The following is a 26,134-nucleotide window of genomic DNA, read 5'->3' as shown; positions in this document are numbered from 1 at the left end:
ACATTTTCAAAATTGAGATGATTATCAAACGCGGACTCAAGTTGAATTTAGCACTTGTATTGATCCATTCACACTTTTCTGCTAATATCTATTAAAGTATTATGTAGAAATTAGCTTGGCTTGTTGTTTTTCTAATTGTTGTCTTATGTTTTTCTTTTGAACTATTAGCACTCAAAGCCTAAATTAATCTTATTTGATTTGGGTTTTTATTATGTATTTCATTTTATTTTAATATGATTGATTTTTTCAAAAAAAAATAAATATTACAAAATATTGTATTTATAATAGATTTGTCCACATGATTTGAACACAAAGTAACTTATTTGTTAGAAGAAAAAAACTTACGTGCATAACTTTAAATATTTAAAGTATCGAATAAAATCTTCTATTAATATTATGAATACTTTAAAATCCACCCACTTTAATTTAATTGGACCAAGGTTATTGAGTGTAATGTCCGCTTTGACATTATCAGAACAATACTTTAACATATTATTGTGATATTAAAATTAATTAAAATCCTTAAATAAAGTCATCACAACCCAAAGGTTTAAAAATAGATAGTTTAAAATGTTGGAATCCTAATAAAATAGATAGTTCAAACCATAATTTAAAACAAATCACGAAATTTAGTAGAAGTAAGAAAGTCAAATAACCTATCAAACAAGCACTAAAAGAGGCATTTCTAATTGCCCAAAAATTGTTCCATTGGCCATGACGCATGTGCCGTCCGCCACAGTGGATGGTAACAGAACCCAAGGTTCTTGTTGTGCAATGCGCTACAGTGCATCGTTGCTGTCATGACAACACTCCGGATCTAACTTCTGGAGTGCGTCATTTCGCCACCTGATATTCGATTTGAGTGGTTTAAATGTCCACACATAACTCTTTGAGCCCTCTAACTATTGGCACTAGTCTCACACCTAAATATTCAACCATTTAAAAGTTAAACACCTAAACTCAAAATGGTCCGTTTTCAAATCATAACACACTAAAGGGTGTCCAAAACACACAAACTAGTGCCAATAGCCTTGGAACCATTTGAACAAACTCAAATAGACTACACATAACTTGATAAACTACTTATATCACAATAAAAACCACATATATATACAATTTGGCCACTAAAACCTCTATTTCACAGCAATATCAAAAGGGTGTGTATAATTCATCATAAATATCATTTTGGCCTAACAAACACATAAATAACTACAAAACACCACTTGCACTAATATCTCGATCTCACACGACAATTTCAACATAGACACATCATTCTAGGTTAAGATACATACTTATACAATTAAAATTCTCATGCAAGTGAATACAAAACAATGAATGACCATAAGTTTGTATATATTTCATAAACTATTCGTTACAGTACCAAAATAAAAAAAGGAAAGAGCCATACAGACAAAGTTCTCAATCTTTGGTAGTCCCTTCCTTCCCTTTGCCCCTACCGGAACTTTCATTTGTAAAATATAATCATGAGGTGAGATAAACATCTAAATAACAGAATAATTCACAACTATTAATTAATATGTACAATTATAAGCAAGTAAAACTCATATAAGTAAAAACACCCGTTTAGCATATTCCAACATAACATTTCTATAATCATAGGTAATTTCTACTCTAGCATAATCATTCTACCATCTGAGCTTTCAGATCACCCGATTGAAGCTAAAAGCTCTAATGGACCAACACTCACACATTTTTAGACTATGGTTTCCTACTATCATACATGATTCAGGGTATCATTGCTTCAATACCGCATCATACTGATGTTAAGGAGCATAAATTTTCAACGCTGTACCCCAAAATGCGTACTTGGCATTAAGGAGCTACATGCCATATAGACTTTCATTACTCCTTCCTACGAGTAAGCTCTCACCTCCTATCATGATCATGCTCATATTTCCCATAATTACCATATACTTGTATCAAAATCATAAATTACTCATATAAGAAACTTTCATAAATTCACTGTTTTAAAAATCATTTCAAATACACAAAATCCTCTTTTCATAATATGCAACACTTTCAAAATACAGGTATGCAAATTACATATTTACTCACAAATAGTTAAGCAGTTAATCGGATAGAATAAATTATTTCGTTATCTCAACTCTTTTGTTACAAAAAGGGTTACTGTAGTCTAACGTTCACTCCACACGGTCTATATGTGCAACAACACTCGAACAATATTTAATCTACATGATTAAGCAATAGTTATCAATTATCACTCTAATTAAGTCTCGAAATCACTAAATTTCAAGTACCCATTATACCTAAAATCTCATTTTATCAACATCAACACTTTCAACACACTTTATTAATCTCATTTAGCATCCAAATATACTAATATCATCAATTATTTACCTATATTGTTTCAAAACTCTAAATTTTTTACCTAGGGTTCGTCCAAACCCCAACCAAAAATTTCAAATCATTACAAAACTCATAAACCTAGGTTTAGAAACTTGATTTAACTCCTCGAAATCTTAATTAGACTAATGGATTTGGTCAAAATCTAAGGAGAGATGAAATCAAATCCCAATCAAACCTAAAACCATAAAAATTCTCATAAAAGAAAGAAGGAGATGTGTATGAAGCTTACCGAATAATATTCAATCTCTAAAAGCTTCTAATATGACGTTGGGGATTAGCTCTAGCAACCCTCAATGTCTCCTCTGTCGCCTCTCTCTCATTTCTTCTTTTGAAACATACATGATTTTGCATTTGATTTAACTCATATTTTGATCGTGCATTGCAGCGCATTATGTGTGTGCCGCAACACATGACACAGTAAGTGCCGCATGCCACTTTGGCTACCCTCTTGAGCCCGGTTGATTCGTACAATATCTTAACTCATTTCCAAGCTATTTAAATGTCCGATAACTTTATTAGTGTCCCAAAAATATCATTAATTTATAAATTACATATTTTAACCAATTTATCCTTCTTAAATACTCAAAATTCCAAGTTAAAAACTTAGGTTGTTACATTGAGTATATAAGACAAAATACATAAGCATTTTCTTGTTAAAATTCTAACTCTACTCAATAACTTTTGTTTATTAATATGTACGGGACGTTAAAAAATGAGACTTAAGAATGGATCCACAACAAAATTCTTGCCTGGTTCTCTCAGGTCACATTTATGTTTTAAGCTATCATTATTTTCTTTTTCCGGCCAAAAGCTATCATTAATTGAAGTACACATGTCATTCCTTGTTAAAATTATAATTCTACTTGTGATTTTAATAATTTTACTTATTAATATGTAAGGGGAATTGAAACATGAGAGACTGAAGAAGAGATTGAAACAAGAAAATGCTGACCAAATTCTCTCCAATGTCAAAATTAACAATGAGTGCTTCATTATTGTTTTTTAGTAAAATATCTATAAAATATTTTTTATAAAATCTTTATAATATTTAAAAATTATTTAATTTTTAATCCCATCTGAATTCATTTGCTTGATTATTCCCTTTAAACTGTAACATGAGTCATTAATTCATTTACATGCATAAGAAAATTGATTAAAATATTTTTTTTAAAACTTTTTTTTGAATCATTTCAATGGCACTGCTTTTTGGATCAACTTCAATAGCCTATTGAGTAAAAAGAATATAATATTTAATTTATTTAAAAGGCTCCCATTAATTATCCGAGGAGATATGATAAAATAAAAATATAATTAAATATATATGTATATATATATATAATACACGCACACACACAAAAGATACTATACTTTGCATCTAACAGGCTTTTTGCAAACACAAATTTTAATTTTTATAGTTTCATTTAATTTTATTTTTAATTTTTATAATTTTTTTAGAATTTTCAATCTCTATAATTTTAAAAAAATTTAAAAATATTTATTTTTTAAGTTTTTATAATTTTTATTTTTTAATGATTTTAATTTTTATAAAGATTGAAAATATTTAAAAAAATTACAAAAATTTAAAACAAAACTTAAAAAAATTATAAAATTAAAAATTATATTTTTTCAATTACAATGGTGAAAAAACGAGCTAATTTAGATTTATGTGTGCATCCATTTACACATTACTAATTTTGTCTCTCGGACAAAGCTGAGGGGCTACCCATAGGTCGCTTGTACGTGACAAAACAGATACGAGCTATCCCTAATCCATGTGAACCATTTTACAACAGGCGGTGGGTTCTGGTTAGCTCATTTTTCATTATAAAATTTGCAAAAAAAATAAAATAAAATTAAGAAGAAGGGGAGAAATTCAATTTCAAATTTAGAACTCAACCATCAAATTTACATATTTAGAAAAAATACCCTAAATTTGCAAGATCTGCCAAAGAAGCAAAGCATGCAAGACAGAAAAATGGGTGTAGAGAAAGAGTGGCAGATCTGCAAGGGAGAGGGAGACGCAGAAGAGTCACGAGCAGGATCGAGGCTTCAGGTCCGGCAGCATTCAGCATTCATCTTCACTCTTCAGATTGCAATTGGCGGCGGGGGAGAGGGAGACAGTGAGTCACGACACGAGGCGAGGATGCAATCTTCAAAGCCTCCTCAATCCTCATCTTTATTCAGATCGCGATCTTGATGCCAGAAGCAAATGAGGGAGAAGATACAAGATGAGAGAAGGATGGAAGCACAGAGCAGTAGAGCACCGAAAGCATTGAGTCACGGAGACGAGACGGCGAGGGTCGAGGCAGATAAGAACTCAGAGCGAGATGCTGTTAGGAGTCGCGGAGACTGGAGACGGACGAGACGGCAGTGGTTTCTACTTCTTATCTAAGGAGTGAGGAGAAGTAGTGAAGGATGGAAGGAGCTGTCGTCTTGTGTGCACGCGTGGCAATGGCGGACCAAACCTACAATTTTTTTTTTATGTTAAACCTGTACACAGCTGTGTCCGAGAAATGAGTCGCAGGCCTGCCCTATAATGAACACAGGCTAAGCTGTTGAGTTAGCCCGCTTATTTTTTGTGGGGGGCTTTTGGTCTGCCGCTTTTGTCCAGGTCCTGGCGGGTCCAACGAGTTACAAGCTGGCTGCTCACCCCTCTGCTGGAACGAGCAAAATCCAGATCAGGGATAAAGCCACTCGGTAGATTGACCAAAATCCACGAATCCCAGTAAAATGGCTGTGGTCTTCTCGCTGCGAGCACCCCCAGCGTGCTTTCGTCCAAGACTCTCTCTCTGCCAAAATTTGTACTCGAACCCACAGAAAATGGCCAAAATCGGAGGCGTTTCATCAACTGCCACTCCCTACACCGAAAGAAAATTACCCATACTTTTATTCGATGTCATGGATACCGTCGTTCGTGATCCATTTTACCACGACGTCCCAGCTTTCTTCGGGTACACCAACTGTAACTCCTATTTAAACCCCTCTTCTTAACATCTAAAGTCCAACTTTTTATTGGGAAAGTCATTTCTCATTATCTGGCTTGTTGAAAGTTTTCCTCGATCGCGATTACAACGACGTTCGTTTTTAACATCTTTTGTCGAATCATAATTTCATTCGAAATGAGTAGAAATTTTATAAACGATTAATGCTCAATCTTCTCATTTGCTTGATTATAATCAATATTCGCACGACTGACTATTCGAAACTTTATTGTGCGGTGTTAACTATCCTGCTGTGCGAAACCTAGCTTGGATCGATAATAATGCACTTTCCCTCTCAATTCAATGTTACGTCTTTGGAAAATAGAAGCAACTGTGCCTGTTGTTCCTTTAAGTTAACAGAAGGACAGCTAAGTTCATCTTTTTAAGGTTCCCTTGCAACTGGGAATGGAACATCATCTTTGCCGGTGTCTTCTACTGTTTATTAAGCTTAGGACTTAGGAGTTCCGCAAGGCGGGTAATTGTCAGGTGGAACCCCGATATATAAAGGTCTTGTTTGCGTATATCAGTCTTAAAATCTACGTTGTTGCCTCATTTCATCTGCTAAGAGTATCCTTTGTACAATTGTTTCAGGTGATCATATCTTGTTTTTGCTTCATTTGCAACCTTCCAGAATTTGTTTCGTATCTTGAACAGTCTCGGTAATCACATAGTTATTTCATGTTCAGAATGACTTTGAAGGAACTAATAGAATGCAAGCACCCAACTGCGTGGATGGAGTTTGAAAAGGGAATAATTGATGAGGTAAAACTCAAATTCAAAGGAAATAAATATTTAAGAGTGCAGCCATGAGTTAACTTATCAGTATTAGGACATCTTTCGCATCATGCAGTGTTCAAACCTGGAAGAAAAATTGAACTAGTACGGCACAACTTGTGATGAGCATAAGCTTTAGCTCCCTTTAGACAAGTTAGATTCCTGGGAGGCTTGTTCATTCATTTGTCTTAAAGTGCGTATGGCCTATGCCTTTGGTTTCTTGAAGATCCCTCGTTGCTTTGGTAACCGGGGATGTTCAAATCCTCCAATCATACATGATTATTTTTTTATCCACATATAGCCATATCTTGAGTAAAAGTGATCCAAGATGGGATTATTTGGACTTTGAATTCTTCTGTCCTTGATTAATTCTGAAACAGGGAAAAATTGTCTTTGTGGAGTAGCATTCTCAGCAAATGTATGTGGATCCTATGTTCATGTGTTTAGTGTGTTGCAACGTATTTAGTTAGACCTAGTTTGTCTTGGTAGAAACCAGAAAAGTTTTCTGCCAACATGTGTGCTCAGCAGTGGGTATGTTCTTGTACATCTATACGGATAATGTACAATGGGTTGTAAAAATCACTATCTCTTTCTTTGTTTGCCTTTTCCCATATACTCATTTGTCTGTATATAATTTAGGATCCTGACATGTCCAAGTGAGTACCTAAGGATTAAAGCACTGTTATTGTGAATGTAATTTAGACAGAGAAAAAGGTTTAGCCTCAGACTTAACCTACTTGAACGGATCTGAATCTCTGATATGGAAACCTATGATGGACTAGGGAAATTTTACTTAAAGGTGACTTGGGTCCTTAAGGGTTGTCAACTCCCAATGCTGATGCTGCCGTTAAGCTTCTTCCCTTGGTGAACATGTCTTCCAAGGAGCAAATACCTTATCTTTGGCATATTATCAAGTAGTGCATGATGAGAGAAGGATTGATCAGAGAGCATTCTGTTGGAGAGGATTGTGATAAGATGATAGGAGGGATATTGTCTGAGCCTTTGAGGAGGTAGGGAAAAATCACTTGGGCTGGGAGAGCCTTTTGTCTCCTGAACAAGAGATAATTTTCTTTGCTTCCTTTTCTTTTAATTTCCTCTTGGATAAAACTTTGCTGCATTTTCTCATGCACTTGCTTGTGGAAAGGATAGCAAACTTTTACACAAATAGTACAAGCACTTTTTAGAGGATTCCATCATATCTACCAGTCAGAGGAAATAAAATGACATAAACATGCAAGTTATTAGCTCCAGGCATTCTTTGCTGGCAAAGCCTTGTATCCCTGGTCCTTCTTTCAATATTTGCGACACTCCTCTTCATTGTGTCAATCCATTGCTAGATTTTGAATATGCGTTGTGAAGTTATCGGATGTTCTTCAATAAGTAACTCGTAATGTCTTTCAGATTTTAGTACTTTTTATTGATATATATATATATATATATTATCCAATCAATTTACTCTTATTCTAGAATCTCTCCGGATGGGTATCATGTAATATTTTGAAGTTGCTTGTTTACTTCTTTGCCCCTCATTTTTTTTTAAATCTAATATACTCCAAACTTCCCTGGATTTTTAAAATCTTTCATAATATTCCCTTGTAAATTGAAAATCTACAAAAGGCTCTCATGAATTGAAAGGCAAAGATTTTCTTGAAGTTTTTTTTAATTATTATTTTTTGGGAGAGGGAGGGGACGGGTTGCAGTTTTGCAAAAAAGTAAAGAAAATCTGAAGGGGATGTTAAGAGTATTTGACTGAAAAAAAAAAAATTCCTTAAAAACGGTGAGCTCTAGATTCATTGCTTGGATTTAAAATGTTTCTTTTAAGGATTTCAGTTGTGTCTTGTTCAAGTGAAGTCTACCACCAATTATAATTGTTTTGAGTTTTGGGGGATGATGGACAGGTTGTACCTTTGTTGTCTGTTGCCTGTCATTTTCTCTTGACCTTTTCTCAGATCTTCTGCATGTAATTATTTGATAGTTCTTTCTCACTACCTTTTTCTTAGCAATCCGTGTCATTTTCTTCCAGATGGAGCTGGCAAGAAAATTATTTAAGGATGGAAGGCCTTTTGATTTAGAAGGTTGGTCTAAAATTCTTGTGTCTAAAGCCTGATCTTTTAATTTAAATCTTGTGTTTTTTGTATGAAGACGGTTTTGGACACTTCATTTATTTATTAGATTGAAAATCGCCTTTTCTGGGGAAGTTTTTGCTTATATGCGTGTGCTGCATTGTCTTAGAATTGCAATGTGTGTGTGGGTGCACGCACTCATTTTAATATAGAAGATCAAGCTGATTCATGGGAGTTATATATTGGTTTCCATGAGTATTAACATATCATATATGTTCAGAGTCCAGAATATCGTAGCTTTCTTGTGATCTTTGCCCCTTGTAACAACTGCTTTGCAAGTTCTAACAGCTAATCTCTCTCCTAGAATGCTGCAGGAGGTAAGTGAGCTGTGAGCACTGACTAGTACTTAATTGACAGCTGAGACTGGAATCTGGATGAAAAAGTATTGCTTTTGTTAATCCAAGACAAATTGCTGGCTTATGTTAATTTCTTGATGATTGATTTACTGTCTGCTCTGCTCCTTATTCTTCTAATTCTCCTCACGGGCATATTATAAGAATCTAATTCAATAAAGTGTGTGGTCGCTTTTTATATTCTAGTGGAGATTTAATTTTCAACATTTCAATTCAACACTCTTGAAGTATGTTTGATATATCTTGTTTTGGTGCTCAATGCAAGCCCCATACCCAAACGCAGCTGGAAAATATCAAAGTTGCTGATGTGTGTGTTGGTGTCTATGGCAGGCCTCAAATCTTGTATGAAAAGTGGATATTCCTATATTGAAGGCGTTGAAGAATTGCTTCTTTCCTTGAAGCAAAACAACTATGAGATGCACGCATTCACAAACTATCCCACATGGTAAGAGAGTTGTTCTATTATGATTTCTTATTTGCTTTTGGTTTCCATGATCAGAATGTTTCTGTATTGTAGGTACCAGTTGATTGAAGACAAGCTGAAGCTATCCAAATATTTATCTTGGACATTTTGTTCATGTAAAAATGGTATTTTACATAGTCTGGCATTTGTTAGACATTCCTCTGTCCTACTCACTCTACCCTTTATGTTGATCATCTTTTTATTTGATGTCGTCTAGAGAGAATTGGAACAGTCTCATGGTTGTACCAGTTTCTTTATCTCATTTCTTGTTTAGGGAATATTAAGTTTGAAATAATTTCAAATTATTTTATCATGCAAGCCTTAGAAAAAGACAATTTATTATGTTTTCAGGAAAGAGAAAACCCGATCCAGAATTCTATATGGAAGTCTTGGGACATCTTAAAGTTGATCCATCAAATTGTATTTTTATGGATGACAGGTTCTTACACTCACGAGTACTGGATTGTTATTAAATGTTTACTGGACCCACACACTTCTGCACGGGGAAAAGAACAAAAATTGAAAAATTGCATCAATACGCAATAGTAATGTAATGGTAGATTTGATTTTAATTATATATATTGATTTCTTTTCCTGATGAAGGTGTCAATCATCATGTCATTGTAATAAAATCAAGGATCATGTTTGAGTTGAAGGAATAGGTGCTATATCATGTGCCACTAAGGACATGATGATACATAGAAGGCAGCATGTGGTATTAATTGCTCATGCTCTTTGGTCCACGTTGAAACTAGTTTGTGTAATTGGCGAATACTGTGGCATGAAATTATGTTTGCTATATTCAAAACAAATTATTGCGTTGTCGTTTGACTTGCCTTTTATTGCTCCTCAAGCATCTCCTGTCTCTTTTGCAAGCAAACTCACGAAAGCATAGTTTTTAATGGACAATGATGCCTGTAGAGATTTTTTAATGCACTTCTTTATTAATAAACGTTGGACGTTGATGAAGTGTTGCTTTTTATTGATAGTCTAGGATATGAATCTTATCGATCTGAAATAGCATGCGTTACTAGCTAGTACGAGAGAAGTGTAACGGAGGTGTACAAAGTAGCATTTCACTAATCCCTATCCTGGGCTAGCAAATCTTTGTAAATGCAACTGAAATGGTTTTTTTTTTTCCTTAATTCTGTTGTCAGTATCCTGGAAAACCTAAGGATATTACTATCTCTTGGTCAGACTAATTCGAACTTTTGCTGTATGAAACTGTCATCTGTGAAATGGAGGTTCTTGGCTTGATCATTTATTTCCCCTTCTTTCCTGCTATCGATCTGTAGAACTGGTTGTTGTGCAACAAATGAATATTTTGTATGAAAGCAGTGAGCAGACTAGACTAGAAGAGTTGAATTTGTTCAGATTGGCTTTATTTATGCTAGCATGATTATTGTTTATACGATTCCCTTTCAGGATGAAAAATGTTGAGGTAGCCACTGAACTTGGCATCAGGGGTATACATTTCAAGAATGCTAACGCGCTGCGTGAAGAACTGTACCTGATGGGGATTGACATTTAACCAAACGGGGATCACCATAAGCAAGTCTGACAAACACCCCCCCCCTCCGGGGAACCCTTTTTTTTTTCCTTTTATTTTTGTTGTCATTTATCCTCATCATGCGCCAATCTTCACGGCCCGGGGAAAAAGGGATATGGGAAAACCTGACAATTGGTTGTTTCTTGATTCTTCAATTAAATATGAGAGATTTTACATGGAAGCTTTTAATGGCGACTCTAGTGCTATATTTGGTAGGGAAGTCGATTTTTAGGGATAGGAGAATCGGACAGGATAGAGTGGAAGGGTTTTCACGGAAGGCTATTTTGGGCTTAAAATGTAAGAATTAAGATTTTTGGGTTTTCCAGTACTCGTGAGGGGTAGCCTGCAAGCGGCATGTTAGAAGAATTTTTTTTTTTTTTAAGAAACCCAATATATTATAAGATAATTCAATAGGATTCAATATGTGCATAATGATGTAATCTTTTTTATATTTATCATTATTAACAGATTAATTAAATATAATAAAATAGGCATTTTTTTAAGTACTAAAATCGATAACTTTCATTTTTTAAAAAAATAAACTTGTTCTTTTAATAATTTTTAGATTTTCATTTTTATCAATATTAGTGAAGAAGGCTATGACCATTTGGGTATAAGGTTTTGGCATAGTCCATGCGAATGTAGAAAATGCTTAAGTTTTGAGAGATATTCCCACTTGAGCTTGACAATACTTGAGTCAAATTTGCCAATCAAGTAGTTATATAAAAGAATATTAATTTTAAATAAATAATAAATTATTGTAAAATAGGTAAATTAATATCTTTATGTTATTATTGATTTTTTATCTTATTTATAAATCAAATTTTAATTATTTTATCAAAGTGAAAGAGGGTGCAAATTTTTTTAATTTACTTTTATTAAATACATTTTATTTAAAAATACTCTCTTTCAAATAAGTCTGTACTCTATGCTCATGTAGAAAAAATTGAAAAGATAAAACTAAAAGAAAATAATCAGTAATTTATTTTTTTAAAATAAAGTGACTTATAAAAACTAGAGTCAAAGTATTTTTTTGCTATAGTATTTTTCTTCGAGGAGCGTCAGGCACTTTATACTAATAAATGAAATATTTTTTTTTTCTCGAACTATTTTTTAGATGTGCAAAAATTTTCCTTTGTTAGTGAATGTAGGAGGATTTTTACTCCCTTGAAAAATACATTTTAACTAAAAGTACATATCAGTGATCACTTTTCTTTTGACAGTACTAATTTGCAAAAGAAAAGGTTTAATTGCTTGTTTCATTCTATTTATTGTCAGAAAAAAATAGTCATTATTAAAATAAAGATAGTCATTAATATTTATTTTTTCTTTTAAACTAGGGTATTTTAGTTGTTTTACAAAAAAATTATTAATGTTTGAAAGATTTTTAAGTATTTCAGAAGAATCATGACATTTTACAATATCCCATTGTTATTTACATATTTTGGAGGGTTAAAATGAATTTTTTCCTTGTGTTTTCCTTTAAAGAGTATGGGACATTGTGTATTAAAAAGTGAAGCATTTTTTTCTTAAAACATTTTTTAGACAAATAAAAATTCTTCTTCATTAATGGATCACTAACAGAAGAAATGTTTTGCTCATTCTTAATTATTAATATAGAGTGTTCGACACTTTTTTTTTTTTTAAAAAAGGTATATCAAGATAAAATGCACTTAAACCCTAGAAACTAGCATAAATTTATTTGTCAGCAATACAAAGGAATGCAGCCGGCAGCACGAGCAGATAAACAAATTACGGAGGGAGCAGAGGGGACGAGCAATCTGGCAAGTGGAGAGCCACTGAGCGCGATACCCAAAAGAGTAGAGGGAGGAAAGAGAGACGAAAGAAAGATGTCTTGCGGTGTGAAGGGCTTCCGTTTTCAGCTTCAGCTTCCCGCGCGTCCCTTGCGCCCTTCTGCCTCTCCAACATCCCAAATGCTCTCTACTCTCTCCCTCCCTCCCATGCCCAAGCTCCTCTTCCCATACAAACCCAGACCCAAACCCAAACCCAGGTCCAACCTCCTCCGTTGCTTCTCTGGTACGCCTCTTTCTATTGCTCCTTCTTCTCTTTCTTTCTTATTAATCATGCATCTTCCCCCCTTTCTCCCCTACTCTAGGTTTATCAATCGCTAATTCTGTGCTTGCCCTGGTCACAATTAATTTGTCTCCAGATTCTGCTCATTTCCACATACCTGTCCCGTGGTGCTGCTTCAGTTGATTTTTTATTTTTCATCATTCCCTTGCCCTTCATATTTATATTATCGGGATTTTTTTTTTTAATTTTCTTCTGACGGCATGTCTCTCTCATGAGTTAGTATGTCTCACGGCTCTGTACGCATCCATTTTTTCAGCGTTAACCCCTGAACTCAAGTCCACCCTGGATAAAGTCATTACTTCAAATAAAGTGCTTCTATTTATGAAAGGGACTAAAGATTTCCCGCAGTGCGGATTTTCGAACACGGTGGTGCAAATATTGAAATCTCTCGATGTGCCTTTTGAGACAATAAATGTCCTGGAAAATGACTTGTTACGTCAAGCTCTGAAGGAGTATTCCAACTGGCCAACCTTTCCTCAGCTATACTTAGATGGAGAGTTCTTTGGTGGCTGTGATATCACTGTTGGTATGTCATGTTTATTTATTTCCACCTGATCTTTTTCTTCTTGGGTTGCTTTGCTAATTCTCCTTCAATCATGTCCCTAATGCACTAGTAACTACTTAGACATATCATGCTAACAATTTCAAGCCTTCAAGAATCTGATACCTAGTAGAAGTAAATGCTGGTGCTGCCTTGGTTGCCTTGGGTCAAAAGGAAGCATCAAAGACTGAAAATAACACTAAACAAATACGGAACTACAGCACATGTGTGGTAAACACCCGCAGGGCCGCAATGCTTTTATCGAGTTAGCTCGTCTATGGGCATGATAATTGTTATTGGCTAAGCCAGAGCGAATGAGTTGTTTAGGAGACGACTATGATGAACTTCGTGTTTTTATATTTAACATGGAAAATGAAAATCAATTTGATGGTATCCCGTATGATCTTGTATGGATTTCGCTCTGGAAAAGTAGCGCCCACACTGGAGGGCAGATTTTGTTTGATATAATTTTTAGATTCTGTTCACCTTGATGACAGCACGATTATCGCTTCTTGTATCAAAGTGAATGTTCATCAGAAGTTGTCATTAATGGTAAATATCATTATACGGTTAGAACTTGGGATGCAAGTTACCATTCAGTCTCTGTTATTGAATCTGAATATTCTCTGCAGGGAATCGAAAAAAGGAGAAAGATTTGTATGCGTACCGTGCTTTAAATTCAAATATAACTTGTTGATAGGTATAGTGACTAAAGCGCTGTATCATTAACTGTTGTCAAAGTTATGCTTGTAAGTTATAGCTGTACGAGGGCTTTTATGGATCAAGTGACTAATCACCGTGTTAAGATCCGCCGAGTTTAAAGCCAACATGCTAGCGTGATGATGTATAACATAATTTTTATTATTCCATTATTCGTTTGAGATTTTCGTGGCTGTATACGTGACTTCCGCGTAATTGATCCATGGTGATCGAAAAGAACAAAATATAGTGGATTTCGAATGATGCTGCTTTTATCTGTTCAATCTGCTGCTAGAATAACATGAGTTTGTGTGGTCCCACACGTTTTGTTTGGCTACAGACGCATATCACAGCGGAGAATTGCAGGAACTGCTAGAGAAGACAATGTGCTCCTGAAGCCTCCTTTAGTCCAAGGGCAGAAAGAAGGACACCGATGATGCATAAATTCGTTCAAGTGTCCGCACTCCATAGCTGGGTACGTCTTACGATTGTTGCAGGAAAATAATCCTTCCTGGTGTTTGAGCGCAAACAAGCGAAGGTGAGTGATGAGAATCAAGAAGACCTTGCTAAATCACCAATTGTTGCTCTGTATTGTATCCATATCCTGTGTTCAATCTATCTTACCTTAGTAGCTTGTAAGTTTAACATGCTTAAAACGGTGTGATTTGATAGCTCGGCTTCAAATTAATTTAGATCTTTTGAAGCGTGGGAAGCCTTATCAGAAGTAAAGGGATGGTGACATTGTGTGAAAATGCAGCAGACTGTCTTCTATTCGACATCTTTCTTTACATTTCTTTTTATTCATACATGTCATTTATCTTAATGAACCGACGAAATCCATCCTCCCCACCCCAAAACACACACACGAAAGGTGAGGCAAAGTAATTGCTGCTAGGCTTTATGAAGAATATAAAAGAAGTAGAGATGAAAAAAAAAAACAGGAGGAAATTTCATCTAAGGACTACAGTAGTACTTTTTTACAAATCAGATCCAAAAAATTCTAGGATTAGTAAGATTTTGGGATTGAAGTGAAATAAAATGCTGAAGCAAAATGATCAAAATGTCCTTAAATGATTTAGAAGAATTATTAATTTTACTTGCAAAATTTCTATTATTATATGTTAATGTTTTTGTGTTATTTGTTAAATCCATAACATTACTTGTATATTATCTAACATGTATTAAATCCATCCATCATAACTTATTAAATTATTAATTTTACTTGTAAAATCACTAAAATTATTTATTAATTTCCTTGTATTATTTATTAAGTTCATAATGCTACTTGTACATTATCCTTGTATTAAATCTCTTCATCATGACTTGTTAAATTATTAAGAGTTAACAGGCAAATTTGCCTTGAAATTATTTTGCCAACTGCACTTGGTACTCTAAACTTTTTGTTAGAATAATGTTGCCCTCCAACTTTAAAAAATGGTGCCATGTTGCCCCAACGTTTGACGGTTATGTTGACATGGCCATTTATGCATGCTGAGTAGGATCCATGTAGACTTAAAGAATCTCATCGTTTTCGTTATTCTTCACCACTCCCAGAGGACTCTCCCTCCTCATGCATTCATGGCTTCCTCTCATCCCTCCATGCTCTAGCATCTTCATGGTCCATGATCATGGTTGTCATCTCCAGGCAACCTTAAATCTCCCTCACTCAAATAGGTTTCTCTTGTTTTGCTCTCAACGTCCAAGGTCATGGCCAATCCTAAGACATGTGTTTGTGATGTTGATCTCGCTGTCGAGGGTTGCTTCTCCTTTGAATCCGTTAAGCAAGACCCCAAGTTTTAGGGTTTGCCTCATTTCTTTTGTAGCAAGTCTAGTGGTGGTTTGATCTGCCTTCTCATCAATTTTGTCGACTCTCTGTCTCTCTCTCTCACCCTCTTCTTGAGTGTTTTCCCTTTCTGCGATTCTGCCAATGCACAAAATAGAGCTCTAGGATTTTTCCAATGAAGCTAATTATGTTGTGTTGCAACAAGTAATCCAAATTTCTCATCTTCATCAAATCTAGTTAGATTTTTAAAAACTTGAAGATGGGATTTTTTTTAATTTCTTGATTTTTAGATGTGTTGTGTTTGATTTGTGAGCCTTCCATTTCTGCCTTTGCTATAAGTTTAATGAGCTTAGTCTATTCTTAAACCTAATTGAAAATTAAGTTTTATCCCCCTATTGATTTGAGTAAGAAGCTCAGCATGCGACCCAATGATCGATGTTCAAGTGAAAATGAAGGTTGAGCTTTCTAGGCAATATGGGTCAACTTCAGGTGAGAAAGGCAAATATAGGCTAACTTCACCGTATGCAGATCACTAGAACATAGTTGTTCAAATTGTTGAAGGAAAATTACGGTGTAGAGTTCAATTCTGTTATCTCAAAGAAGTTGACTCTAGTTCTTGGGGACATCTCTCTCAAGGGCTTAAATATGAAGGACTTTGTTATGAGGGAAGAGATTTACATACAAGCATATGTTAATGTATACGCTAATGTTAATCATGGGTCTTGAAGCTTCTTGAGGAGGACGGTGCGATGGTCGTTGGAGGAGATCGAAATCGATTGAAGCCTGGGAGGTTGAAGGAGTTGAGGAGGTTGAATTCGACAGGTTATTGAGATCGATTGAAGTTAGACAAGTGTTTTGCCATGTAAGTCTACCACATGGGATTCAGTTGGTCAACACAATGAATTTAACAATCAACATCTATCATATTTAATGATAGGGCCACATTGCACTATTTTTAAAAGTTTCAAGAAAACATCTCTTAAAAAAAAATTAGGATACTAGGTGCACATAGAGAAAACGTTTAAGAACAAACTTACCTTTTAACCTAATTATTAATTTCACTTGTAAAATCTACTACATTATTTGTTAATTTCCTTAGTCACTTGTTAAGTCTATAACATTACTTATGCATCATCTAACCTTTCTTAAATCCATCCATAATCATTTGCCAAATTATTAATTTTACTTGTAAAATTTCTTATATAACTTGCTAATTTTCTTGTATTACTTGTTAAGTCTATAACGTTATTTCTTTTCAAACATTAGGGCAATTTGGTCATTTCTCATTGAAGTTTGTTTCAATTATGTCCTCCAATCCTATAATGTAATTTTAGAATTTTTAGGTACGATTTGTAAATAAATAATTACTATGGCCTTTATATGAAATTCTCTTAAAGAAAGTTGTGCACGATGTTTTTAAAGTGTGGAAAACATTTTTCTTTAGGTGATTCACCTCAACTTATTTCAATGTTCAGGTACAAATTGGGTTGATAGTGATGGTTTGTACTTTCAAGATTCAAGGTGAGATAACAATGATTCTTATGAAGTGATAATTTGATTTTGTTTTTGATGTACTTAAAGACAAAGCAATAAGTTAAACTAAAGTATTTGAATATTCAAAGTGAGTGATGGTGGGAGTATTCTTAAATAATAAAATAATGTCTTGTAGTGGTGTTTTTTGAGTAATAAAACTCTTTACTTAAAAGTCATACATAATTATATTGTTTCTTAAACCAACATAATTTAATAATTAATATCAACCATTATTATTTATAATAATTTTTTTATAGAAAATCATCTTTTCCTTGAGGGATACTTTTTAATTTTATAATTTTTTAAATGAAGAATGACAGATAGGTCTTAAAAGAATTAGTTAATTTAAATTAAGTTTCAAGTGTCAAATTTTAAGAATTTACAAATTCATCTCTTAATTTTATAATTTCATTATGATAAATTTATAACTTATTTTTTAATTTTAACATAATTGAAGAATAAATAAATTTATTTTTTTATTAAAATTTGAAACAGAAATTATAAATTCATCATAATGAAATTATAAAATTAAAAACCAAACTTGTAAATTCATGAAGTTTAAAACTTGAGATATAAGTTAAAAAGGACGTCTCTATTATTCTCCCTTATTTAAAGGTATCTTAAAAAAGACATAACCTTAATAATTTTTTAATGTTATAACTCTTTACATAATTTTTTACAAAAAAAAATTAATTTTTAAAGATGTTACATTTTAAAAATATTTCCACAACAGTCACTTGTTACAAAAGTTTGGCCCAAAAAAATGAAAACCGTCATTGGTTAAAGATTTCGTTTTTGGGAAGCCAGACCTAATGCGCTTTTCAATGCACAATGCTCAGAATTAAAAAAAAAAAGTGTAAAAGTTTTTTCTTTATTATTTTTCATAACCTAGTGAGTAGATACGACAAACAAAGACAAATGAGTGACAATAAAATGCACTGATGGTAGAGTTTGCTTTCAGCAGTATCAGCCCGCCTAATTGACTTTGTAATGACTTTCAACTTTTGAGGTGAGCAAGCTCTGAACTCGAGTGCAGTTCTCGCTGAGACTAGATCCACTCTACCTTTTCACTCAGTTTTAAATTTTAATGCTCCGTTTTGGTCGGATGTGACTTTGGATGAAGAAATATTCTTCCTCCATTTTAAAATATAAGATATATATTTTTTTAAAATAAAATATTTTAAAAAAATTAATTATTTAATTCTCATAATTTTTAATTTTATTATAACTCAATTTCTAAATTTTAACTCATTGTAAATCAATTCTTATACCTTTGACTCAATTATAATTTAATCCTCGAACTTTGAGTCAATACAACTTAGTCCCTATAGTTTTAATTATTTAAAATATTAGTCTTTATATCTTGAAAATAAAATTTTAAAAATTAAAATTATGTTGACATTTAGGGACTAATTTTAAATTACTAAAACTTTTAATTTGATAAAAATTATAAATATTTCATCTTTCTAATTTTATTTTTTAAAATATAAGGACTAATATTTTACATGGTTAAAACTATAAAGACTACATTGCACCGAGTCAAAATTCAAGTATTAAATTGCAATTTAGTCAAAACTTTAATGATTGAGTTATGATGAGTTAAAATTTTTGAATTGAATTACAATTGAGTTAAAATTATAAGAATCAAATGATTAATTTTTTTCTTAAAAATATAACGCATTCTAGGTGTTTTAAGGTGCAATTAGTGCAATTTTTCCAAAAATACTCTCGATTAGGGGTGTAATTAATAAAGTTTTTTTTTCATTAAGATACCTTATTAAATGGGTAAATAGGACACAAGTGTATAATTTTAAAAATAATTAACTAACTCATTATATTAAGGGTGTAATTCAGTTAAAAATACTTTATAATATCAAATGGAAGAAGTACATGATCAATAATTGGAGACGATCTAGCTAGGCATGAATCAAGTGAGTGAAGTCAAGAAATTTGGCAATTAGAATCTTTAGAGGGAAGAGGATAAGGAAATGTGAACATTATGGCTGCTTTGATGACAATGAAATGGTGGGAGAGAAGTGGAAGTTGAACTAACAATTTTGTCTATTTGACATGATGGAAGCTAGTTTTCCATAGAAATAGGGTTCCACACCTAAACCCAAGGAACCCAATTCTTGTTCTCTAAAACTTTAATTGCTAACCATTTTACCCTAACACTCTCTCTCCTTGGAACAACCTAAGGATGATGGCGAAGATGATGAGGGACCATGACAGTGATCAATATTTCAATGGCAGCTCTAAGGAAGGCAATGGCTTCTACTCGTGTGGTGGCAATGTAACACACCAATTTTTTTTTTAAAAAATAATTTAACTCAACTATGGTTGGGTTACAACCACCCAACATATTTTTATATCAATAATTTCAATATAAAATATTTTATAATTGGCTTCAACTCACACAATATAACATTTCAGATAAATTTTTACCTCCCATATGCCATTAGGCTAAATCACATTTGTCCATTCTTATACTCCCAACAAGTAAACTAAATCACATTTGTCCATCCTTATACTCCCAACAAGTAAAATAAATAATTTAGTCAATTTTCAACACAAGCTAGTTATTTGGCCTCATAATCATGCCATTTTAACCAATCCAAAGTAAACCAAATATTAAAATTACAGTCATCCAAAGTGTACCAAAAACAGAAATAGTTTGAAAGGCATGATTACATTTATATATTCATATAATTGTCAATAAACAAAAAGCCCTAATATTGGCAATATAACACATTATAAATCATAAATCAAATACCCAAAAGAGACAGTGGATCTATGCCACTAAGCCTCTGGGACTCCTCCACGTGTCACTCGTGGCTCTTCTCCTGAAAATTGTTAACCACATAATGAGACTCAAAAGTTCCAGTAACCAAAGCCAATTTATGATAGTGTGTACAAACAGTTAAGTGTGTGCTTACTAAGTGAGAACCAAAAATAATATAATTCCAACAAAATATAAGAAATATTACAATGCACACAAACAACCATCCTTATATCCCTCCATTAACCTCGAGCCGTAGCCCTCACTCGGTGCTAAATTACCCGGCCAAAGGTAGATTAGCCCGAGCCCTTACAAGCCACCTATTGAGCTCCAATAGGAGCGTACCACGTGGCATATAATACAACAACAATAGCAAGTCTCCCAACACCTCCCACAATAACCAAACAAATTCATAATAATATTGCACAATTATACAATATTACAAAATTCATAATTTTCTCAATAATTACCTAATTAACATGAAGTAACACTAATCACAAATTAAAAGCATGGTTACCTTGTGGCTTTATCAATAAATTATTCCTTACAATTTCCTCCCACTACAATCTTCACCAATAACACAATCTACAAATAACATATTATTTATAAATATTAGTTTCAATTATTGAAACTAATAAAATAATTCTAATAATAGAATTAAAAAAATGTAACATAATTCCTAATCTCAATCTTAATACAAATTTAGAGTTAATACTATTAAGTAAAATTTTTAACTCCTCTTTTACTCATCAATAAACATTAATAATCTAAAAATCAAATTTTAAACTAATTTCTATTATCAAAATTTTCTTTTTATTTTATAAATTCGCACCTAAAATACTCAAAAATTAAAAATTGAGTCTCTAGCTTAGAATCATAATCCTATAGCCATAATAATTCATTTCTCATCCCAAATAATCATCTAAACCTCAATAAATCAACATATATTTTCAGATCTAGTTTAGAATTTGATCCATAAGCCACAAGTTTAAAAATTATCAACAAATTTATACTCTAGAACATTTATTATACTACTAACAACCTCATAAACCATATTTATTCAACATAAATTCATCCCTCTTCCAGATCCTAAATTTTCTACCACCACAAAATTAGAAACTAAAGAGAAAGGATGACTAAGAAAAAAAATTTTAGACCACTTACTTAGTCTTGAAAAACTTAAAATCACACCCTAAATATCCTATTAAAAACTCTTACCTTAAAAGCTCAGATCTCCCGCACCGGTGACTCACGCTCACTCTGCCTCAGCGCGCACGAAGGAATGAATGAAGAAACGAAGGAACAGGTGAGTTTTTATAAAAGTTCAATGGGTCCCACATTTTTTTATTATTTCTTCTTTTCTCTCTCTCCTTTTTATTATTATTATTATATACATAATGATTGTTGTGCGGCGGCCGAAAGCAAATTTTGTTCTTCTTCTTCTTCCCCTTTTTTTAATACCTTTTCTTTTTTTTATTATAATAATAATTTAATAATATTTTTTTATTTTTTTAATTATTTTTTTAATTTTTTTAAAATTTTTTTTAATTTAGAATTATATCCTAAGTTAGATTTAATAATCATCTCTTACTAATTTTCTTACCTCTAAATATTATTTTTTTAAAATTTCTATTAACCCAAATTAACTATTAAAATTTAAATTGGGATGTTACAGGCAACACCATTTGCGAACTCATTAATGGCCTCTCCTCTTATTAAGAGTAGATTTACTATAACTCCTCTTACCACCATTAACTCTCCTCCTTCTCCTCTTATGTCTCACTCTGAATCACTTGTTACTACTTCCTTATCAGTTGTTGCTAGATAATTGGGATCGCAAAGACCTGCCTCAACTGCAAGCGATGCCATTTATGGTTCTCTATCTTTTATATCCATTGCTTTGTTCTTTTTCTAAGATCCTTCTCCTACTAAAGATAGTTGTTAGATCTGCCACTTTTGAATCACAAGCACCTAATTAGTTTGTAATTAGTTAAACATAGTGCTTGTTTGAATTTCAATTTACATATGGCAAAAGTACATTCGGGGGATCCAACTATTTGTTGAATTTGGCAAAAACACATCTCAGATATGGTTTAGATATACTTTTAAAAGTTACCTAAATAGGTTATAAGCTTTTAGATATGGCACTTTTATGATTGTTTGGATTTTTTTTTTGTGTAGAGAGACCATGAAGTCATTTGTTGAGAAAGAAACAAACACGAAGGGTTTTTTAAAAAAAAAAAATTAATGCTATGTTTGGATGTATAGGGATTTGAATTTGAGCTAAAATCATTGTTTAGGTGATTAAAAATGTATGGATTTGAAAATTCAAGTTCTAACTCAATCTTTTTATAATTTGAAATCTTTTCTAAACTCCTATTATTTCAAATCCTACCTCAATCTCTTTGTAATTTGTTTAGCTCGTTGGCAATGTCGAACAAGACTAGATTGTCGATGGTAACTAGAATTGAGTTATTATCGCTGATCGAGATCGAATGGCTGACTTCCATCAGGATTGAACTATTAGAGATGACTGGGACCAGAGTATAGGTAATGATTAGGACTAAACAGCCTACTTGCATTGAGATCGGACTGTCAGCATTGACCAGGATTAGACAGTCTCTGGCAACTTAGATCTAACAGTCGGTTCCCATCATGATCTAGACCAAACCAACAACTTCGAGTGAGAACAAACCATTTATGATATGGTATTGGTTAGTGTCGACGATTCAATCCTAGTTAAGGTCGTTGTTCCAATCCTAATTGAAGTTATTGGTCCTGGTTACTGTGAGAGCCGGTCGTTTAATCCTAGTTACAAGCAGCTGTCTAGTGTCAGTCATCATTGACAGTCCTATCTTGGTTAACACCAGTGCTCCTGTCCTAGTCGATGCTAGCAATTTAGTTTTTTTAAAAGTTGGTCGTTCGATCTAAGTCATCACTTGCATTCTGGTCTTAGTCATTATCGGTGGTATAGTCCTGGTGGAAGTTTATTGTTCAATCCTGATAGGTACCAACGGTTTGGTTCTAGTGAAAGTTGGTCTTCTAAACTACTAATTTTGACTAGGATTGGACCATTAATGTTGTTCGAATTGCTTTTGTGATATCCGTAGCAAACAAGTAAGGTTACTCTTATTAATCTACCCAAATCACCAAAATCCATGGTAATTATTGAATTTACAAAATTAAAATAAGGAATCCTAAGTTTTCACAATTTAAAATACTACTATACACTTTCAATATTCCCAAAATAAGGTTTAAAATATATGTAGAAGCATGGAAATCAAAGAAAGAATCAAATTTTTTGCATATATACTCCAAACAGTGAATTGTGTATAAAGCAGCACATGCGCCATAGCTTACTGTAGGTGCGCCGAGGAGTATAAGCCTTTGTGCTATGCACTGAGGCGGGAGGTGCCATGCACATTGGCGTGTTGCATGAATTTGACAACAAATTTTGCTATCATATGACAACATTTGAGATAAACTTTCGATGCGCCCCAACTTTTCATTTGATGTTCGATTGAGGCGATTCAAGTATCTATAGAGAACTTTCTCTTAACTCTAGGTAATGGCACAAGTTTCACATTCAAAAATAAAGTTGGACACTGTTTTCAATTTTCACTACTTTTTCACACAAACTCACAACTAGGGTGCCCAAACTCCTACCTATGTGTCAAAAGTCTATATTAACTCTTAAACCATACTTAATGGATCATTTTAGACTCAGGCAACACATCACAACTAAATCAACATGTATATATCATCAATTCACTACACAACCCCTTGATTTATAAAAATAAAAAGGGAAGGCAACTTTGCATTAAATCATTAATATTCAATCACTGTCAACCAATTACACTTTATCTTACTTACACAAGTATTTTGACCTTACTTAAGCTTTACAATGACATATTACTAACTTAAGGCACGAAATACACAAAATACTTTCAGTTATAATGCAAGTAGATGAAATAATTTAATAAAATCTTAGTTAGAAAGTTAACAATGTTTAATATACATAAGCAAAACAAGGAGGTCTACAAGTAGGATTTACACAAAATTCTATGCCTTTGGTCATTTTCCTCAGTCTTGGTCTGATGAGCTAGGCTTTAAAATATTGAATAGTGAGGGGTGAATACAACCACTCTGTAACTAAGGTCAACCTAGCCTACATAGTTGCATATCAATTATTTATAGATGAAAATGATAATAAATTCACACATCGCATGCATATGTATCAAATATAGCCTTGGTCACAACAACAAGAACCATGTGATCAGGTATGCAACACATATCATTAAATATATCACAATTATACTCATCTTGAGCTCATAAAAATAACAATCATGCACCCTCAAAAGACATACCAAACCACAGTAATAACAGCCATGTAGTCGGGACTATAAATGCATGATTAATGCCAACCTTATATCCTTTTATTATCTCCGACATAAAACCAGTGGCTATTAGTAGCTATGTTCGTAACTTGAACTAACCCAGCCTTCCACTTGTGAAGAGTTACTAGGCCAAGGTTAATTCACTCAATCGTGCACCACGATTTCCCCTAATACTAACAACTATGGGATATCATATCCCTAATTTAGCTTTCTCATAAATCGGTGAAGTTTAGTTAGGTTTGAGTTTCTCGAAGAATAAGTGGGATAATCCTGAATCAACCATGCAATAAAGAAACCTGCTGATTCCAACGGTAAGCTGCCAGTGCTATGTAGGTTTACCAAACTACTCCTTTTCTTAGGCAAAACTCTTGCTAATGATTATGATATGCATAAAATGACACTTATTATGTCATGTTAATACAAATAATAGCCTCATATGTATTCACACAAATTTCTCTCTCCAACATACTTCACATGTTAAATAACATATATTCCTCACCTTTATAATATCATGTTTTCAAATCATTATCACTAGTCTTATGAATACACATGCATATTATCATTCCAAACAACTCAACACAATTTTGCCCACATAATCACCACATTGCCAAAATTTGCATCAAAGAGTTTTCAAACACCTAACAAGTTCCAAGCAATCTAATTTAACAAATAATTAATTAACATTTGACTATACAAACTAGACCTTTGCCTAAGTTACCTCAAACCTTTGAAAAATTAAAGGTTTACCCTTCAAAATACCAACTTTTAAAGCTTCTTCTCAAGCTTGAATGGTGCCAATTAATTAATCTACAATTACACCATAAGGGTATACATTAATACTCCAATTTGAGTAATTTCTAACATTATAACACTACATTGTTCTTTTTGTCAAAATCACGAACCCCCTCTCATTCATATCCATTGGGCTTATTAAATTTTGATGGCCCACATTGAGATAAATGAGCCATTAGAATACTATTAATGGCTTCAACACAACCCCAACAACTGCATTTATTGCCATTTTCAGATATTAATGGCCCTTAATAACCAATAATTCATAAAACTATAAATGTAAGGTTTTAACACTCTAAACTATTCTCATTATATCCATTTTAGTCAATGAGTTTAGACTTATAGCTCATACGGACTGAAAATCACTCTCTTAACTCAAACCCTAACTTTAACTTTCATGAAAATGGAAGGAAAGAGGAGAAGAAAGCATAATGTACTTGCCTTGGGTGTTAGAAAGCTTCAAAATACCTCCAATGGTTCTTAAATTCATGCCTTAACAGAGGTAGTGGCGTGCTCTTGTTTTCCCTTTCTCCTCTCTTCTAATTTTCGATCAAAGAACGTATTGGTTTATGTAAAAATTTGGTCATGCATCGTGGAGCATGGCACAGAAAAGCCCACCCTTTGTTGGTTGCCTCTGTGCACTGCAACTAATGTTGCTCATACCATGGCATATGGCACAGAGGATCCTTCTTTAATTCTTTCTCACTTTTTGATGTCCAAATGGCCAGATGTCACTTCAGACTCACATTTAAAGCTGAAATTATAATGAATTACACAAATTAAACCTCTTGGCCGCACATCACATCAATAAACTTAATTGCGCTTATTGAGCTTAGTTAACCGGGTTTAAATTTTTTGGATGGTATAACTTTTAAATTCAAATAT

General features: G+C 33.2%; 2 protein-coding genes across 3 annotated transcripts; both read left to right on the top strand.

Moving 5' to 3' along the window:
* The first annotated feature begins 4,193 nt into the window (after positions 1–4,193).
* LOC129305769 (flavin mononucleotide hydrolase 1, chloroplatic) lies at positions 4,194–10,820 on the top strand. Of its 2 annotated transcripts, XM_054945837.1 has the most exons (7): positions 4,199–5,339; positions 6,056–6,131; positions 8,167–8,218; positions 8,950–9,064; positions 9,137–9,207; positions 9,434–9,521; positions 10,508–10,820. In XM_054945837.1, the coding sequence occupies exons 1-7, from the start codon at positions 5,119–5,121 to the stop codon at positions 10,611–10,613; spliced, it is 729 nt and encodes a 242-aa protein (XP_054801812.1). In that variant the 5' UTR covers positions 4,199–5,118; the 3' UTR covers positions 10,614–10,820. The 2 variants fall into 2 exon arrangements, with proteins under 2 accessions (XP_054801813.1, XP_054801812.1); XM_054945838.1 differs by lacking the exon at positions 9,434–9,521 and having other exon boundaries at positions 4,194–5,339.
* Positions 10,821–12,337: 1,517 nt separating this feature from the next.
* LOC129306414 (monothiol glutaredoxin-S7, chloroplastic) lies at positions 12,338–14,741 on the top strand. Its single transcript, XM_054947020.1, has 3 exons — positions 12,338–12,668; positions 12,982–13,251; positions 14,306–14,741. The coding sequence occupies exons 1-3, from the start codon at positions 12,353–12,355 to the stop codon at positions 14,359–14,361; spliced, it is 642 nt and encodes a 213-aa protein (XP_054802995.1). The 5' UTR covers positions 12,338–12,352; the 3' UTR covers positions 14,362–14,741.
* Positions 14,742–26,134: the final 11,393 nt, after the last annotated feature.

This window comes from Prosopis cineraria, unplaced genomic scaffold, assembly GCF_029017545.1.
Source record: "Prosopis cineraria cultivar Desert tree isolate PC_DT_omini unplaced genomic scaffold, ASM2901754v1 PC3, whole genome shotgun sequence".
Lineage (NCBI taxonomy): Eukaryota > Viridiplantae > Streptophyta > Magnoliopsida > Fabales > Fabaceae > Prosopis > Prosopis cineraria.
Note: the sequence above shows the minus strand (reverse complement) of the source record. Positions and strands in the feature narration are given on the sequence as shown.

What these genes read in the sequence shown, in the direction of transcription:
- LOC129305769 (XM_054945837.1), top strand. Translation starts at nt 5,119, where the DNA reads ATGGCTGTGGTCTTCTCGCTGCGAGCACCCCCAGCGTGCTTTCGTCCA. An exon ending in AAAAGGGAATAATTGATGAG is followed by an intron (nt 6,132 to 8,166) that starts GTAAAACTCAAA and finishes ATTTTCTTCCAG; the next exon opens with ATGGAGCTGGCAAGAAAATT. An exon ending in TTCACAAACTATCCCACATG is followed by an intron (nt 9,065 to 9,136) that starts GTAAGAGAGTTG and finishes TCTGTATTGTAG; the next exon opens with GTACCAGTTGATTGAAGACA.
- LOC129306414 (XM_054947020.1), top strand. Translation starts at nt 12,353, where the DNA reads ATGCAGCCGGCAGCACGAGCAGATAAACAAATTACGGAGGGAGCAGAG. An exon ending in CCTCCTCCGTTGCTTCTCTG is followed by an intron (nt 12,669 to 12,981) that starts GTACGCCTCTTT and finishes CCATTTTTTCAG; the next exon opens with CGTTAACCCCTGAACTCAAG. An exon ending in TGGCTGTGATATCACTGTTG is followed by an intron (nt 13,252 to 14,305) that starts GTATGTCATGTT and finishes GTTTGGCTACAG; the next exon opens with ACGCATATCACAGCGGAGAA.